Below are 17,356 nucleotides of genomic sequence, written 5' to 3' on the forward strand. Positions count from 1 at the left end.
GTAACCGCCTCTGCTCCAATTAGCCAATTAAAAAACGCCTGATAATCTATGACACTGCTCTACTCATTAGCCCTTATACTTTTTCCTTTTTGCCACTTGCTGCATAATTCAGTAACTCTTGTGTGTGTGAGAAATATACCTTGTTTTTATATATTGGTCGAATCATTTTTAGTTTCTTTGCAGTAGGACTTCTTGTAGGACAGGTTTGCAGTCACCAGCTTTTTGCTTTGGAGGTTGCTCACTGGCTTTTTTAAAAAGTATATAAAATTAAAGCAAGTTTAGTAGAAAAAGAGAATCCTTTATATGTCTATAAGCTTGTGGAGTTGCCATATATTCAAATCATGGTTACAGTTTTTCACTGCAGAACCTGCAAAAATTGATCACCCTTATAAATATGTTAAGAAGCTGTAGAATTCAATGCTTATGTGTTTGCACCTATCACAAATAACATACCAAGTGTTTAACTGTCTTAAAGATGATCAAACTAAGATTTTTACCAGCTTTTTCAACTTATTTTATTCCAATTTTTAAACTTTTGTTTTTGTACTTTTTTTTATTATTGTAAGTATGGTTGGTTAACCCTATGTTCCTATTTTGAAAAGAGTGTTTCTCCCACTTCTTTTAAGTTCATTTAACAATTATTTCTTGAGATTAGATAAAATCCTTAAGCTGCCATAAATGACATCTCTTAAAACTAATGAGATTAATTAATTAAACCTAGCAATTCTTTTTTAACCCCAAATATTGAGCTTTTAACATGGTTAAGTACTTCTACCACTCATTGATAATCTGAAATGAACCGAATTCCAGTTAAATTTTAGAGGAGGGAGAAAAAGTCCCATAATTTCAAAATCATCCCCTGGTCCCCTTTCCCCTTTTTCTATTAAACTTTAAAAAAAAACTTCAAAAAAATATTTTTATCCTTCCTAGTTTACAGATGAGTAAATATATTATTTGCTTTATTGTACTGAATTGATTTACGACTTCCTGCCTTATAGAAGGTAATATTTTTTTGGGTTTTAGTACATTTATTGCAAAAACTTGTGATAAATGCTATATAGTTTTTACTGAAGCTGTTAGAATCAATCATTTTTTATTTATCATGCCATTGTTTTTTGTTTTTTTCCCCTTCGGATAGTTATACAGCACTTAATAAAAACTGCATGCATAACTGAATATCAAATATATTCTTAACTTCTGCATTGTACTGATGATACCATGAGTATGCATGTACATGTATTGAATGATATTACTACATGCATGATAAGACTTATTAGATTAAACAATGATGGCCAATACTTAATATAACCTTGCATGTACATAATACTAAGAGCATGATGAGAGAAATATCTATTATTGGTAAAGTGGAACAATTGAAATCTATATATTAATTGATATTTGCTCTGTTTTCTGTAAACATGTTTAATGACTTAGATATTTAAAGAAATACTTAAAAGATCAATGAAAATATTAATTGCAAACCACCCAAGAATGCTTAGCTTTTATTTAAAAGTGCAGTCACATTAAACGTGCCCCAGAGCAATTACCTCATGAAAAATCATTTACTTTGGTATATAATATCTCATTAAAATCTATGCCATCCTTTGAAACCTATGCATTCGTGACGTGGACTATGTCGTAAGCCTTGAAAAAAGCTGTGCTAAAAATTTAGATAACCAACAAAGCGTGTTTGAAGACCAAAGTAGTGACAGATTTTGCATTTCCAGCAAGACAATGACCCTGGCCTTCCATTGCAACAAGTATACCCATCTCTCTCCATAATCAGAACGATTAATTCCAGTAATATTTGGGACACTGGGGTCTTTGTCTTGTGATTTAATTGATATTCTTTACAAGAGGTAATTATTCCCCTGTCTTCGGTCCCACTGAGGCATAAGAAGCCCACCGTGCCCTTTCAGAAGTTGGCAAGGTTTTGTTTTTAGATACAACTGACCTGAATGCTGGATGATTACATTACACCCTGATATCATCAGATATATTGGTATATACAGAGGGGTGTATTGAAATCCCTTCTAAAGGGATTTAGAAATTTATAGACTTATATAGTCACAAACATGGATACAGATCTTGTTGGTCAAAATAATTAGAGTCAAGGTCTGACTTTGCAATTTGGATAATCTTCCATAATTAAACTATAAATACAAGGAAAATTTTTCCAAGTTCCTTTATGATTTATCCTGCATGTATTTAAACACTAAGGTACATAGCAATAAATCAATTCTTTGCAAATTTTTATTGAAGTATTCAGAAAAAAAATAAATTTCTATATTGACATATAAGTGTTTTATTCCATATTCATCAATTGTATCCATTTAATAGTTGAGGTCACATGTTATTTTTCTAGGTTTCTTTTGAAGTTTTTGAAAGTTTTTCAGCAAAGGAGATTGAAAAAGTTTTTTTTTAATTAAAAGAATTGATTTTTCAAAAAAATTCATATTCTTTGTCTATGTATGTACTTTCAGTCACGAGAAAGACCATGATCAATCTAATGCAGAGGACAGACTGGTCAAGATGGAGAAGGGGAGCAAGGAACCCCAGCAGTCCTTTGCCAGAGCAAGGTAAAACAGCCTAATGTTAAGTTAGAGGGGGGATATGGAGCCTTTAAATGTGTATATCTATATATGTGTATAATGTACTTTTTGTCAGACTTGTAACGTTAATGTTTTTGGTATAAGTACTTTTTGCATGCCTTTTGTTGCTGTCTGGTATCGCTGGGTACGTGTTATCCCACAATTGGTCAGATTGTCTATGAGATGGATTGAAATAGGATCATGAAGTAGTACACATTTGTAGAACATGCTGTAAAAATTTGATGCTTTATATTAATTATCGCAACTATAGACATGATAGATGTGATATTACCATAGAAATAAAAGTACTGCCTGGTAAATTTGATAACAAAGTTACATGTATGTGTACAGATTCCAAAGCAATAGTTGAATAGAAGAGTGAGACTATGGGATAGAGATACATGTAACACCATTACTAATATTAAGCATTATGATAGATGATTTGGAGTTGTGTATTGTTATTGTATACATAATATAAGTAGGTTTTCTGTAACAGTTCAGGAAACTCTTACACCAGGTAATTAAGACAAGTCACATTAGAGCAGCCCTTTACTATGTCTGACAAGGAGATTATATCTTTAATCTGTGTTACCTATACCCTATTCATTTCTTGTTATATCAGATACGAATTTCGTGTAGATATAGAATTGCACTCCTTATTCACGGCTTTCGATTGTAAAATAAATTCACCATTTCAAGTCTAAAAGGATTAATACTAACTTGTATACAGTTTGCACTGCTAACACTAATTTGTTATGAATAACCTACTTAGCATGGATTTGCTGCTATAGTGCTTGATAATCGGAGAATAATGCTTGGTTTATTTCTGGGATCAGAAATATACCCTCGGTTTTTAAACTGGCAATTTTTAAATACAATTCATAGTTTTTCAGCATTTATATAATGTATTACTCTTAGAGTTAATAAGTATAGTATTCACAGGAAAATTTATTTGTTGCTTCTCTCAGCAGCATTTCAAAGTTTGTAGATCACAGTGTGATCTGATATCTATAGGAAATAAGAAATCTGATGTGGTCCTTTAAAATGTCCTTTCAGTATATTCATTGTAGTACTTAATTAATATCTTTTGTTCTTCTTTACATAGGATTCTGCATGATTTTATTACATGTATTTATAAAAAAAAAAAATTGTGTTTAAAAATTACAATTTACCAGGAATGTTTAATGTTTATTATTTTTTCGAAAATAAATGGGAAGTTTAAACTAAATAATATAGTGTACGTAGAACAGTATGATTGCAAATTACATGACTTAAAATTGAAGAGTTTCGTTTAAGATTAATTGTATGATATAAATTGCTTTTCCTTCCTTTAATTTTGCTGGGGGAGGGGGGGGGGTAACATATATATACATAACAAAATCATAAAAAAATTATTTGATATAATCTCATTAAAGGCTTTAGCTAGCTAACTAATTTTGAAGAAAATTTTGTCGACATAATGAATATTAAATGAATTAATTTTATTCAGACGACATGGAACTTTGCAGCTTATTCCTTCAGTCATTGTTGTTTTGAGCTTGTAACTATGATGTCATTGTCTACTCATTAATATTGAGAATTAAAGCAAAGGGGGAAATTAAGCAACATTACTCATTGTTTTGATTGTCAAATTAATGGCTTTTGCATGAACTTGAAACTTGCCAATTTTTAATCATTTAATTTGCAAAAATACTTAGCCATCTTATGATTTTTTTGTTGATTTTTAAAAACTAATTTGTTGTTTTATGGTGTAGAAATCATAAAAATATCAGCACCAGTATAATGAACAGAGCCCGGTATGTAAAACTCAATAGCTAAGACACTGCTAGCAGACATGTATAGCATTTACTGCTAGCAGAGTTCTGTAGTGTTTCACTGAGCTAGCAGATTGCATGCATGTTTCTGTTTTAAATCAGCTAGCTGTAGTTCATTTCCACGAGATTATTTTTTGTATTATTTACTTTTATCTTCCTTGAACTTTCGTTGTTTTGTTTCTCTGAGTTCTCTATTTTATATTGAAGGAGTGTATGAGAAATCATTTCAGGCTGTGCAAGCACTTGAAAGGGAAATAAACCTGCCTTATAATGAGTACTGATATTTAAAATATCTATCAATATCGTGTAGTTTATCACAGAATTATTCACCTACATTGAAACCATAAAAAACATCAAACTGTCTCATATGTATATATGGTGTATATGTATCATAAAGACACACTGTGAATACAATGTTGATTTGTGTACTACAGTTTACTCCATTTATGTTGAGATTGCTTATTTTTAAAATTGTCATATATTTTGAAAATAAAAATTTTCATCTTCAGTCCCAGTTTCTCATTTGCAATAAAGTACATGTGTAGATTAAATTGAAGTCTCTTTATATAAAATTATCACTATTTCAAGGGAATTATCAGCCTTCCCATCTGATAATCTGTTTGTATAATGGTTGTCTTGAAGTGCCCCTGAGCAGCTGTGATTCAAGGTTGCTTGGTAATTTGTAATTCCACAGAAGTTGTCCAATCTTTACAAATTTTGGGAGATTTGGGAAAATTGAACAATTTCATTCCTAATTAGTGTAATAATCAGCATAAACAAACAAAGCTTTACTGACTTATTCAAATATAGTTAAACTTCAGTTTCTTAAACATCAATATCTCAAACACCATGGATAAATATGTCTACTAAAGTACATGTGTATGATTGTTAGATTCCCAATCATGTATTTCAACCTCAGTATCTCTATAATTTCAACCTTTTTTATTCTGTTATATTTTTCCAATCAATTACAAGATATTGAGGTTTGACTGTAAGTTTTTAATGGAAAGAGTTAAAATATGTAATATATATAAGTAATGAACTGTCTTTATTAAGTTTGATTGTTTGTTTTTTTTTTTTTTTTTGATAGCTTGCTAATGATCCAGATTAAATTTTTTTTCACATTTCAATTTTGATGATATTGTAATTTCAGTATAACTGGAGTAGACTGTAATTCAATTAATGTTCATGCTTGAACACATTCACCCATATGCATGTACTTACAAACTAAGTTAATGCATATACCTACTTTTTTCCGCGTGGTATTAAATTACGCTATGTACGCGTCGCCATTTTAAACAAATTTTCCGCTTTTGAGATAATAAAATTTGTCTATATAAAATAAACATTAGTAGTAATGACTTTGAAAACTACATAATAAAAATGTAAGGCATATAGTGACAGTTCTCTACAATATGAGGTAAAGCAGGAGAGGGAACCAGACTGGCCTGTTTGTTTACATTCAGCTGCGGTACCAGATTACCGTATAATCCCTATCAACCGCCCTGGGCGCTTAGAAAAATGCAAAAAGGGGGCGGTTATTTTGGTATTCTCTTTATGATATTTAATGTCAAATTTTTTACTTTAAGAAATCTGTTGAAAAAAAATAAATACAAGGAACCACTAAATTAATGTCTCACTTTACTTAAAGTGAAGATAGTCCACCCAAATTATGCTAAATTATTCATTTTCCACTGAGAAATAGGATAAGTATCAATTTTTTGCATGTACTTATTTTAATCACTAAGTTAATGCATATACCTACTTTTTAAAAAAAAAAAAAATAATAACACTCTCAAACGACATGTACATGTATGTAATTTTCAGTGAGAGCAGTTAGATAACTGGTATGTTACAACGAGGAGGAATGCATACATTTTCCTTCATCTATATCTGATTAATTTTTATTACATAAGTTAACATTGTATTCTGTTCAATTGTTAAAAATGACATATCAGTTTGCTAGCTGATATGGCTTATTTTGTTTCATTTCGTAACAGAAAGATTTCTTTTAATAGAGTTAGGTGAGATATTGCTACTATGAAAAAAATGGTTAAACAGCTAGGAAAAATAAAATTTAAAAGAATCTTTGAAATGACTATTTATATAGATAAGATAATTTGAAAAATTTCTAACCCTCAACCCTGCAGCATAAAGTAGTAATGCAAGCATCAAATCATTGCCTTGCCAAGTTAACGATAAGTGCCAGGATAGGAAGTAATGTGTCTTTAGACTTATCTATATATACGGCTAATTTCTGTCTCTGTAATGAACAACCTGAGGACTTTTTTAATTGGCAGGACATTTTCTTAGCTGAGACATATAAAATAGCATGGAAAGTAATTGGAATCAGCCTAGCTAGCTGTCAATAAATAGCCCTGATTTTCACCTTGTTTCAAGTTACAACATTATCAGACCATTAACAGTGTCATGAATCTGCACAAGACAATGTGCGTTTTTCTTTAGCATGACTGATGAATTGGATCCTTGATGCTTCTATCAATTTATTAGACAATTTAGAAGTATGATTAGGTGAAATGATTTGATTCTGCTTGATCAGTGCTATCCACTGTGACATCTTGGCAATTTTTAGTTTTTATTTGCGTAGTATACAGAGAGTTGTAGTGGTATCCATAATTTCATATTCAGAATAGTCTTTCAATTAATCTTAAATAATCATCCTCTCCTTTATGCATATAAAATGTAAATCTAACTTATTTTTGCACATGCAGTCACTTTCTATCTTGGATAAAACAAAACTCTATTTTACTAATACATAATTGTTCAAAAGAGAACCACGATTGGTCAGAATTTGAAATGATATTCTGAGAATCAATTTTGTAGATTCCGGCATGCAGTGGTCAGTGCAATGACCGGTACCAAAAAGAGGGTCGGTAGTGGCCACAAGTCTGCTAGGTTTGCTGAATTGGTCAAACAAGTCCAGAGCATCAACCAGGCTAGCAAAGAGGGAAAAATGCCTGCAGGTTAGTCTCTATTACATTTAATTTTCATTGGGAAATCCTTGGGAACAAGATATGTCTTCACAATAAGCAGACAGTACAGTGAAACTTATCTAATCTTAACACCAAAGAGTCCAACAAATTGGCTGGATTAGAAAACATTCTGGGTTGGACAACACTTTAAACAATTGAATTTATTTAAAGGAATTAAAAAAAATTGTAAACATCATATTGGGCAAGATTTTGGAATACACAATATCTGGACAAGACAAGTTTCACTGTATATGATATATATCTTGTTCTTGTTATTTGGATAAGATGATTGCTGTAATTTATGTACATGTCTACATGCTTTCTTAAGTTTTATGAAATCCCAAAAATTGAGATTATTAAATGCCTTTTCACTTTTATTTAACAAGTTCTGAAGCATTGAAATATTTGAAGTATTTAATGAATTATATAAGAACTTCTGAAATGAATTTTCCTGTGTAGAATTATAGACTAGACAATAAAATGGTTTGCTTATAGTGTCTTATTATGTTTCCAAGTTAAAAAATGTGTCAACATATGAAAAACTGATTTTACAAAGAAAGAAAATGCTACTTAGATTTCCTGTTGGTTTTCTAGGGGACTTGTATGGGAAGTTCACATTTGCCTCTGACAGATATGCCGTTCTGGAGAGTGCTGGGAAACTGACTATTGATGTTCTCTTTCATCGAAACATGCCGTAAGTGATTGTACTTAACCCTCTTCTTATGTAAAGCACAGTTTCTTGCCTCTACTTACATGACATTTCAATGTTTCTATTTTTCAAGGACATGTTCTTCCATTCCAACAAGTTAAGAAAATATGTTCAATGATGGTGAAATTCTTTATTGTATAAATATCTCCCTATGATTCCAGACTTCAGTGCTTTGTAGTGTGAAGTTGGAGGTTTGAAAAAAGAGACCATATTTATTTCTGAATCATGTTGAAGTGTTAATTACCTTAAGGAAAATCTGAAACTTTTATTGTTTAATTTCTTTGTAAGCATATAAACAGAAAAGGTGCATTATGCAAATAATTGTGGAAGTCTGAAACAACAGTTTCTGGGAGGATTAAGATCTTGTATACATTGTGGAGAACCACAATGTTTACAATTTGACATTCTGCATTTTTTTAACACATAGGAAGGAGAACTTGTAAATTCCTTGCAAGTCCTTGATTTTGTTATATTGCCCCATATGTTGTTTTGTGTATAATTCAAGTAGATAATGCTAGGAATTCTTTGGAATTGGATAAATAAAATGGATTGCAGTTTTTTTTTTCAGCTTTAAATGATCAGAAAACAAATGTCAATATTAAAAAAGCATTTTTTTAGATTAATTCTGAAATCTGTACTATTACAAATAAAGTCTCCTTTCTTTACATAAACAGGAAAGCTGGCATGAAAGCACAGATTATGGTGAGTAGTTGAAAATGGACTGTACAGCATGAAAAACATTTAAGGAGAAAGCAAATATTTAATTCATAAAATAAAAGATGTATTTATTGCTACAAAGATTTATCTAAATCCTTATTTATACCGTAAAACTCAGTTATATTGAAATAAGTCACTTTGCCTGACTTGGACCTTGAATTTTAGCTTCCCTTAAACCTAGATGCTCTAAATCTGTATAAGAGACAATGCAAAACAGGGTTTGACACTAACTTTTTTATCTTGGTGGACCACTGGTCCACTCGTCAGAAATTACTGGTGGACCTTCTCAAATTTTGGTGGACCTTCATAAATATTTGAATTAATGAACGAGTCATTACACGGGGCTTGAAACTAACTTATGTACTGACTAATTTGGGCATGAGTTTTACATACTTCTCTTTCACGGTCCGTATTGAATGTTCTTGCGTCTCAATGTTATTGTTAATATTGTAGTCATCAAATTACATGCAAAATATATCTCGTCGCTAGGTTCCCTTGATTACCTAGGACACATTTTATATTTATTTCTTGCAAAATGCAGGTATTGAGGAACTATATAATGCCGATTTAAAGAAAACCCCCCAGAATTTCACTGTTTTTTTACAGTGTTTAACTTTGAAGTGGACTAAGGGTCCACCTAGTTCAGAACATTTGGTGGACCTTCCAATTTTTTGGTGGACTCAGGCCACCGGTCCACTGTTAGTGTCGAACCCTGCAAAATGTTCTAAGCTAGATTCACGAGTCTCTTTACCATGGCCAGTAAGTAACATTCCCTTATAACTGAGTTCTGTATATATATATCCAAGTTTTACTGTATATTGTTACTGATTTCTGACAGAATGGAGACACTGTTGCATTTAAGAATGGTTCTACACAACCAACATCAATCCCTGCCACTGCCAACCCTGCAAGCAAAAACAACATGGAGCAGGTCTTTGAAGGGACAGTCACTGTGGAATTTGAGACCAGGGAGGGCTCTGGAAAGGCTGGCAAAGATTTCAAATACAGAAATGGTACCTTGGTGAGTATCCATCAAGAGCAGCAAGCATTTTAGAAAAAAAATGTTGAAATTTAAAAAAAAGAATACTTTAAATTTGATAATGTTTACAAGTGTTTCATATTCCACTTGGAAAGTTTCAAGAAGGTTTCAAAGTGCAAATAGTTTAACTTTGCAATTAAAGCAGGGGTCTTGCTACGATTGTTTATGGTGAGTCTATTCCAATTTTAATGAGCTCCCTGCTTTTTTGTCTTGGCTAGCATAAATATTGGCTATCATATTCCACTAATGCTAGCTTTTCCCTATGTAGCAGCTAGGCTAACATTGCTCAAGATTGTGGCTCTATGCATAGCCATAATAAACATCTGGAACATAATTAATGCAATTATTAACGAGAAATTTTTCTGATCATTAATGACCATGTTTTTTCTGTTTTAGACTTTCAAGGACACAGAATACAGACAGAGTATCACTCTTGATATCATCAATGACAACCAATTTGAGAACGATTGCGATTTTTACGTGATTCTCAAAAATGCGACAAACGGCACATCACTGGGAGATCCTAGTGTGACCAGAGTCACCATTGTGGATGACGATGGTAGGTTGTTTTCTATCTTGATTAGGAAAATCTTTTGTCACCAATGGCTGAAGTCCATAAAAGTTTGAACTAATGAATTGTAAGTGATACGTGCATAGTTGTACAGTTTAGGGATGTTCATTGCAACCATAGAGTGTACATTGCCAAATCATCAAATTCTTTTTGAAAAAAAAAATTGTCCACAAATGAGATTTACTCCCTATTTTTAAATCATAATTTTAGAATTAATCTATACCCATTTTTGTAGAACCTGGAGAATTTCAGTTTGAGAGTCCACACGTCTATGCTGATTTGTCCTCTGGGAAAGTAAAGGTCACGGTTCTAAGAGAGTATGGTGTAGATGGCAAAGTCACAATGGAATACTCCACCATGTAAGATTTCACTATTTGATTTGTATGCTTTGATAACTAATTAATAGAGATGGTACATGTACTTCTGATCCTGAAATTATTGAGTTCATATTTCAGGATGATTTGTTTTAATACATATTTATATAATGAGCTGTATATACACAGATGTCAAGTAACAAATAGTGATTTTGAAAAGACCTTTACTAAATTGCCATACAAGTATTCTGTGGTATATAATTTGTTCTTGTACACATTCATTTTTTTTTTTTTTTGCAGTGATGGCACAGCAGTAGGCGGGACTAGTATTTCCAAAGATGTGGACTACATTCAGGCATCAGGCACTCTAGAATTTAAACACCAAGAAACCAGCAAAACAATAGAGGTCAAAATCAATAAAGAGGCCAAGGTACGGGGTTCATATCACTAGATCAAAGTGTAAAAATGGTGATCCTGATATCATAGCTATATATCTGTAATGTTGTATCTGATGTATTGTTTTAAACATTGGGTTTTTTGCTTCCAGTAAAAGAATATAATATTCAGCATGTTAATTTATTGGTAGTTTTACTTTTTCATTTATAAAAATAATTTGTAGTGGTACAAAAATCCAGTAAGTTGAGTAGCAGCATGAAAAATTACCACAAAATATTCTCACATATTTATGCCATATAGCATGTACATGTACCTTTAGGCTTCCTAGATAAATAATTAAAAACCAATTATTTGCAATTTCTGTAAACTTTATTATTTTAGTATCTACCAAGTATGGTAAATATTTTTGATTGCTTTTAAAGTCAATTTTAGTTGTTCTTCAAAGATTACCCCTAATATCGCCTTTTTATGCACTGTCCCCATTTGTCTTGTAATTAATTTTAACACACAGTGTATTTTTGAAAAATCAACAAGATTACAAGCATGTTGTCCCTCAATATAACACTGCCCTCTACCACATGTAAGTGGTGTTTTGGATGTCAATTTAAGCACTGAAATCCTAAACTGAGATATAACATTTTGAAGCTAATATCAATTAAATTTATCACTTTAGACTACTGTAAATCACCAAATTTTCACACCTTATTTTTGCAAGAAAATTAATTTGTGCTATATAATAAAAGTAGTAAATAAAAAGTGGTTTGCAGAATTAACATATAAAGCAATCTGATTAATACTAGCACTTATAGCATACGTGTAGTACAGTTTTGATGATTTTAACTGGAAAAAAACCAATTACTAGCAATAAATACAGTATTTGAAGCAGGATAGACAAAGTGTTGCATTTTTGCTGAATTTGATTAATCATAAATAAATTGTATTTCCATGACATTTTCATTTTTTTAGTGTATTTTATGACAAACTAGTCTAATTAGACATACTTGTTTCAAAATCGTAGATCTACAATATTTGATCTTCCTAGCTACTGTAGTTTATATATTGATAATTTACCAAATGAAATTTTTATATGCATAAAAAATGGAGGATAAATGGGACCAGTGCTTCAAAAAGGTGGAATATCGAGAGTCAACAGAGATAGTTGCTTGTTATAATTTTTTTTACTGATGTTCCTATTTTCATCAAATCAATTAAAGTTCTGTTAAATGATTTACTTGTTCTCATAGGAATCACATTCAAATTGAAGCTGAAAAAAGGTCGAAAAATCAATATATAATAATAAAAAAAAGAAGCTAATACAAACTGTTCAGGTTTATGGAGAGTCCAAGGAAAAGACTTGCATGTGATATCTTTTTATTAAATATGTTCTCCAAAACCTATATACTTTTTGCTTTCTCCTCTGAGAATAAAGCCAGTTCTATACATATGCCAAAATTGTTAATGCTATTACAAAGAATCCTTCATATTATATAAATTATATGGATAGTTATTTGAATTTCTTTTGCTGCTTTATTCATAATTCCTTTTATTGGCAACACATTACACAGGACATATATTTTAATATGTCATTGTAAATGTCCATGAATTCTTTATGCATAAATATACCTTTACGTAATTCACTTTTCTTTTCTTCAGGGATCTAAAAACTTTGTTATTGCTCTAAAAAATCCAAGTCTGGGTGCAAAAATAGGCCACAGAAGTGCTGTAGTCTGTCATATAAATAAAGGTAAATATGAACAACTGAATCAAAATTGTGGAATGACTTTAATAACATTAAGAAATGGATTTTTGCACTCTTATATGATAAGGGAGCATTCAATGAAAATCTTATGATTTGCTTGCTGTTGTAGAGTCCATAGAGGACCGTATCGCAGAGGTTATCAAAGAGGAGGAGGAGGAAGAACCAGTCACATGGGCGGGGCAGTTCAAAAAGTAAGTCAATATAGTCACATGTGCAAGTAAGTCAATACAGTCATGTGGGCAGGGCAGTTCAAGAAGTAAGTCCATGCAGTCACATGGGCAGGGACTTCAAGAAGTAAGTCAATACAGTCTCATGGGCAGGGCAGTTCAAGAAGTAAGTCAATACCGTCACATGGGCTGGGGGTTCAAGAAGTAAGTCAATATATCATGTAGGCAGGGCAGTTCAAGAAAAAATTCAATACAGTCAACATGGGCAGGGCAGGTCAAGAAGTAAGTCAATACGGCCACATGGGCGGGGCAGTTCAAGAAGTAAGTCAATACAGTAACATGGGCAGGGCATTCAAGAAGTCAATACAATGAAACCCTTGTTATTTCAAACTCAATTTGGACAATAAAAACGGGGGTAACTTAGGATTTAAGATGTGAGTTTAAAATGGATAAACTCAGGACTTCCAAATCACTATGAGATATCCATGCTGGTGGGGATATCAATTTATGAGATACCAAAGTTTAACTGTATATATCGCAGGATAGATGAAGAAATCTGTACATATATATACCAATAATGCGTATCGCACAAATTATTTTTTGTTGCTATGCATTCTATAGATGTAATTCAATGGTATTACAGAAGAGAACTACAATTGTGAGTCAAGTAATTTCTGAGAAAGAAGGGCAAGAATATTCAAATTTGAAAGATACTAGTGATCAGTGTGGTTTGACTGAGTCTTGCATGAGTAAGATATCAATGTTGAATCAGTGAACCTACTTCATCTGACAATTTCTCTTTTCCAGTGCCATGTCTATAGAGGGGGGTCAGGATGACGACGGAAATGACATTCCTCCAACATTTATGGACTATTTACTTCACTTCCTCACCTTCTTCTGGAAACTTTTAGGAGCAATGGTGCCACCAACGTAAGCCATAAAGCTATATTAACAGAACAATGGGGATATTTTGGTGCTTCTATTTGTGTAGAACAATTAAATTATCTCAAAAATCTAACTGAAAGCAGAAAAATCAGGTTAATTTCTTTTTAAAGCTAAAGAAACAGAAAAGTGCATGTAAATAATTTGAGAGTTAGTCTGTGGTCCTTTCATGTTTTTTTTTTATTATTGTAGGACATTGTTAGGTGCTTGGCCAGCATTTGTGTTTTCTCTGGTATACATCGCATTACTCACATTAGTTATAGAACAGGTAGGTCATTTAAAAACTTATAGAAAGATGCATGTAACAAACTATGAAGAAAATTGAAGCATTGAAATTGCTATGATGTGTTTTTCCGTAAGATTTCACACATTTGAATACATCAGGTGTACTGTATTTATTTTCTTTGGCAGTTGGGGCATTTGCTTGGTTGTGTAGTGGGTCTAAAGACTAGCGTAGCAGGTATAACAATCATCGCTTTGGGAACCAGTTTACCAGATACATTCGCCAGTCGGACGGCAGCCATTCAGGATGAACATGCCGATGCTGCCATTGGAAATGTAACAGGTACACTGCATCACATAAAAGAAACCATATATGTTGTAAATGCATTGGTATGGGGATATTTACTTAAGCTTTTGTATTGCTTATTTAGAGTAATTATATATTACCTAATTTTCACATTTACAGTCTCAATAGCTGTTAAATTTGGGTTTTTTTAATCTTTTTTTTACTGAACAGAATAGCCATCTGTCATAATAACTCAGCCATAATGTCAATGTTTTTTTTAGGTAGTAACAGTGTGAATGTATTCCTTGGTCTGGGACTACCCTGGGTTCTGAGTACTATGTATGCTTACGCCACTGGAACCACATATAAAGTGCCCACTGGCAACTTAACTCAGAGTGTCATCATCTTTTCTACATTAGGAGCTCTATGTATTGTCATCCTTGTTTTAAGGAGAAAGGTAAGACAGCAATTTCTCATGGCATTGATGGGTACGGTAATCAATTTTTGGATTGAATAGCTTGTTGTTCCAATAGATTATACTGAAAAAAATTGAAAATTATTTTTCCTTTTAATAGAATCAATTAACATTATCTTTAAGATTTTTCATATACTGTAAATCACTTTTTATTCACGAGAACTTTATTTTCACGTAATTACGCGAGAGAGTGCACTCGCGAAAATTTAATTCTCGCGTATAATAGTATTTCTTAGGATAATATAGAGCAAGAACCACAATTCGTGAAAATTTTGTCTCGCTTATCAAGAGTCGATGATTATCTTGGGAAAATAAGGTGTCGCGAAAATATAGTGATCTACAGTATTATGTACTGTAGACATACTTTATTCCATGTGGGATTGAATTACATTCTATACGAAGTCACAAATAAGGCTTAAAATCCAAATAGGGCAACCAGTGGAAATACAAAAAAAAAAAAATCCACTTTATTATTTTCCCACAGTTTGAACAGAACACTTGAATACACTCAGTGGCTATGATCCTGTGGGAAAAAAGTATGTTTACAGTGTGGTTGGTGGTATTTTATGTATAATTTCATGAATTTACAGTTTGTTGGGGGAGAACTCGGAGGCAAGAACCCCATTATCAAGTGGGGGTCCAGCTTGATCTTATTCCTAATGTGGGTGATCTACATTGTGTTGGCCAGTCTGAAGGCGTACGACATCTTGGACTGGGAGGTGTGAAGTGGACAGTATAAATAACTGTGTGAATGTGAGTGCCAAAAACTGAGCTAAAAATAATTGAAGCCGAGGCCACCAGGGGGAAACTGTAATGGTGTATCTCAGCGAGGACTTGTTGGGTTTTAATTGTTATGGTTGTTGGATTCTTCACCAGAGAGAGAACAAAAAATCTGCTCCATATGTATACTAATTTATCATACGAAACTGATAATTATGTAATATTGTCAAGTGTGCGAATTTATTGACATTTTTGCATTTTTTTTAATTTGAGGAATACATCTTGAACATTTCAAAGAGTGGTGAAGAAGAATTTATTTGTAAATAGAGGTAGTAAATTATACATGTACTTGCTAAAGATGTCACATGATTTTAAGAAGGTATTTTAATTTTGACACCTTAAGCATTATGTTATGAAAAAAAAAATGTTATAACTTGATGATATTGTTACATCTTAGAGTGCTATTATATTAGAGACTGTTAGTCCCAACCTCTAGTTTTAAAAAAAAGAACCAAACTGTGATAAATTCTTTGTTGTTTTTATTTTTGTATAAATAAATGAGAGTTTATATACATTCCTCTATTGACCTGTACATTACCTACCCATGGTGATTGATATCGTGCTGCTTAGAGGAGATTGTTACTAGAATTAGTAATATAACTTCTTATTTTTGTTTTTTACATTTTTATTATTTCATTAATTTATGTACAGATTTTTTTTTTCTCCATGTTAGAAGCCAAATGTGATTGCGAGTGTTTGAACAAAAGCCACATGAATTTGTTTGTGTGTCAGTATTTCATTGTTACGCATGGTATAGAGAAAAATGCATGTGATATTTACAGTATTGAAATTTATTTTTGTTGATTTTCATTTTTATGTGATGCATTTTTAGTATTAATTTTTTAAAATTTAGATCACCAGTTCATTCATGCTGTTTTTATTTACACCAAATACTCAGTGATAAAGAATGGCTTAAATTGTTATTTGTTTGTGAAATGCAACATTTTAAGTCTTTTTTCCTCCCAACCCCATGAAATGTAATGATGAAAACTATGATGCAGAATTGAAAAAAATAGTTGCTATTTTAGAATATGAGTATGAATATCTGTTAAAATGGAAACACCAAATAATTGTGATTTTATCTGAACAAAAAATTAAAAACATACACCAATAGATTATTTCATACTTCACTAACAATATATGAATGTTACTCTGCCTCCAAGGTTGAGCATTAATTAACCATCCACTTAAGTTGTGATAATCTTTTTTTCTTTCTTCTCTTATTTGTGTTGTTAATTTTAGTGAATTTCATCTCTCTAAGTATTTTGTGTATTTAACTGTTATGTGATGTTTATCATCTCAATTTTTCAACTGCTGATCAAAAAAATTTTCCCTACAGGAGAAAATGTGATTACATCAACAGTATTATATCGTCAGCAGATACATCAAAATAACTCACTCTGGTGTGTGTGCTTTTTATTAACGACTCCGTGACAAAACATTTGTAGAGAGGTTTTTTTTTTCTTGATTTCATGGCTTGATCTAACAGTTTCCAAACTTTAAAAAAAAAATAGGTATTGTCTACATGAATTGTTCAAGTGAGTTTTAAAAAAATGATAATAAAGTTTGATATTATCTGTA

At 31.9% G+C, this 17,356-nt stretch overlaps 1 protein-coding gene across 11 annotated transcripts in view; it reads left to right on the forward strand.

Moving 5' to 3' along the window:
* The window catches only part of LOC134278343 (sodium/calcium exchanger 2-like), a 51,870-nt gene extending 34,514 nt beyond the window's left edge, over positions 1–17,356 (forward strand). For 9 of the 11 annotated variants that reach the window (XM_062760658.1, XM_062760664.1, XM_062760659.1 and 6 more), the window contains 17 exons: positions 2,484–2,579; positions 4,346–4,387; positions 7,250–7,389; positions 7,993–8,092; positions 8,782–8,809; positions 9,663–9,845; positions 10,260–10,422; positions 10,670–10,793; positions 11,049–11,178; positions 11,526–11,540; positions 12,798–12,888; positions 13,013–13,094; positions 13,878–14,000; positions 14,205–14,280; positions 14,424–14,577; positions 14,802–14,977; positions 15,586–17,356. In XM_062760658.1, coding sequence (XP_062616642.1) covers positions 2,484–2,579; positions 4,346–4,387; positions 7,250–7,389; positions 7,993–8,092; positions 8,782–8,809; positions 9,663–9,845; positions 10,260–10,422; positions 10,670–10,793; positions 11,049–11,178; positions 11,526–11,540; positions 12,798–12,888; positions 13,013–13,094; positions 13,878–14,000; positions 14,205–14,280; positions 14,424–14,577; positions 14,802–14,977; positions 15,586–15,720 — 1,858 coding nt within the window. In that variant the 3' untranslated portion in view covers positions 15,721–17,356. The remainder of the gene's footprint in view (positions 1–2,483; positions 2,580–4,345; positions 4,388–7,249; positions 7,390–7,992; positions 8,093–8,781; positions 8,810–9,662; positions 9,846–10,259; positions 10,423–10,669; positions 10,794–11,048; positions 11,179–11,525; positions 11,541–12,797; positions 12,889–13,012; positions 13,095–13,877; positions 14,001–14,204; positions 14,281–14,423; positions 14,578–14,801; positions 14,978–15,585) is intronic. The other 2 variants (XM_062760657.1, XM_062760663.1) reach the window with 2 other exon arrangements.

The sequence above is a fragment of the Saccostrea cucullata genome, unplaced genomic scaffold (genome assembly GCF_032062105.1).
Source record: "Saccostrea cucullata isolate Sc308-1 unplaced genomic scaffold, CSIRO_AGI_Scuc_v1 ctg300, whole genome shotgun sequence".
Taxonomy (NCBI): domain Eukaryota; kingdom Metazoa; phylum Mollusca; class Bivalvia; order Ostreida; family Ostreidae; genus Saccostrea; species Saccostrea cuccullata.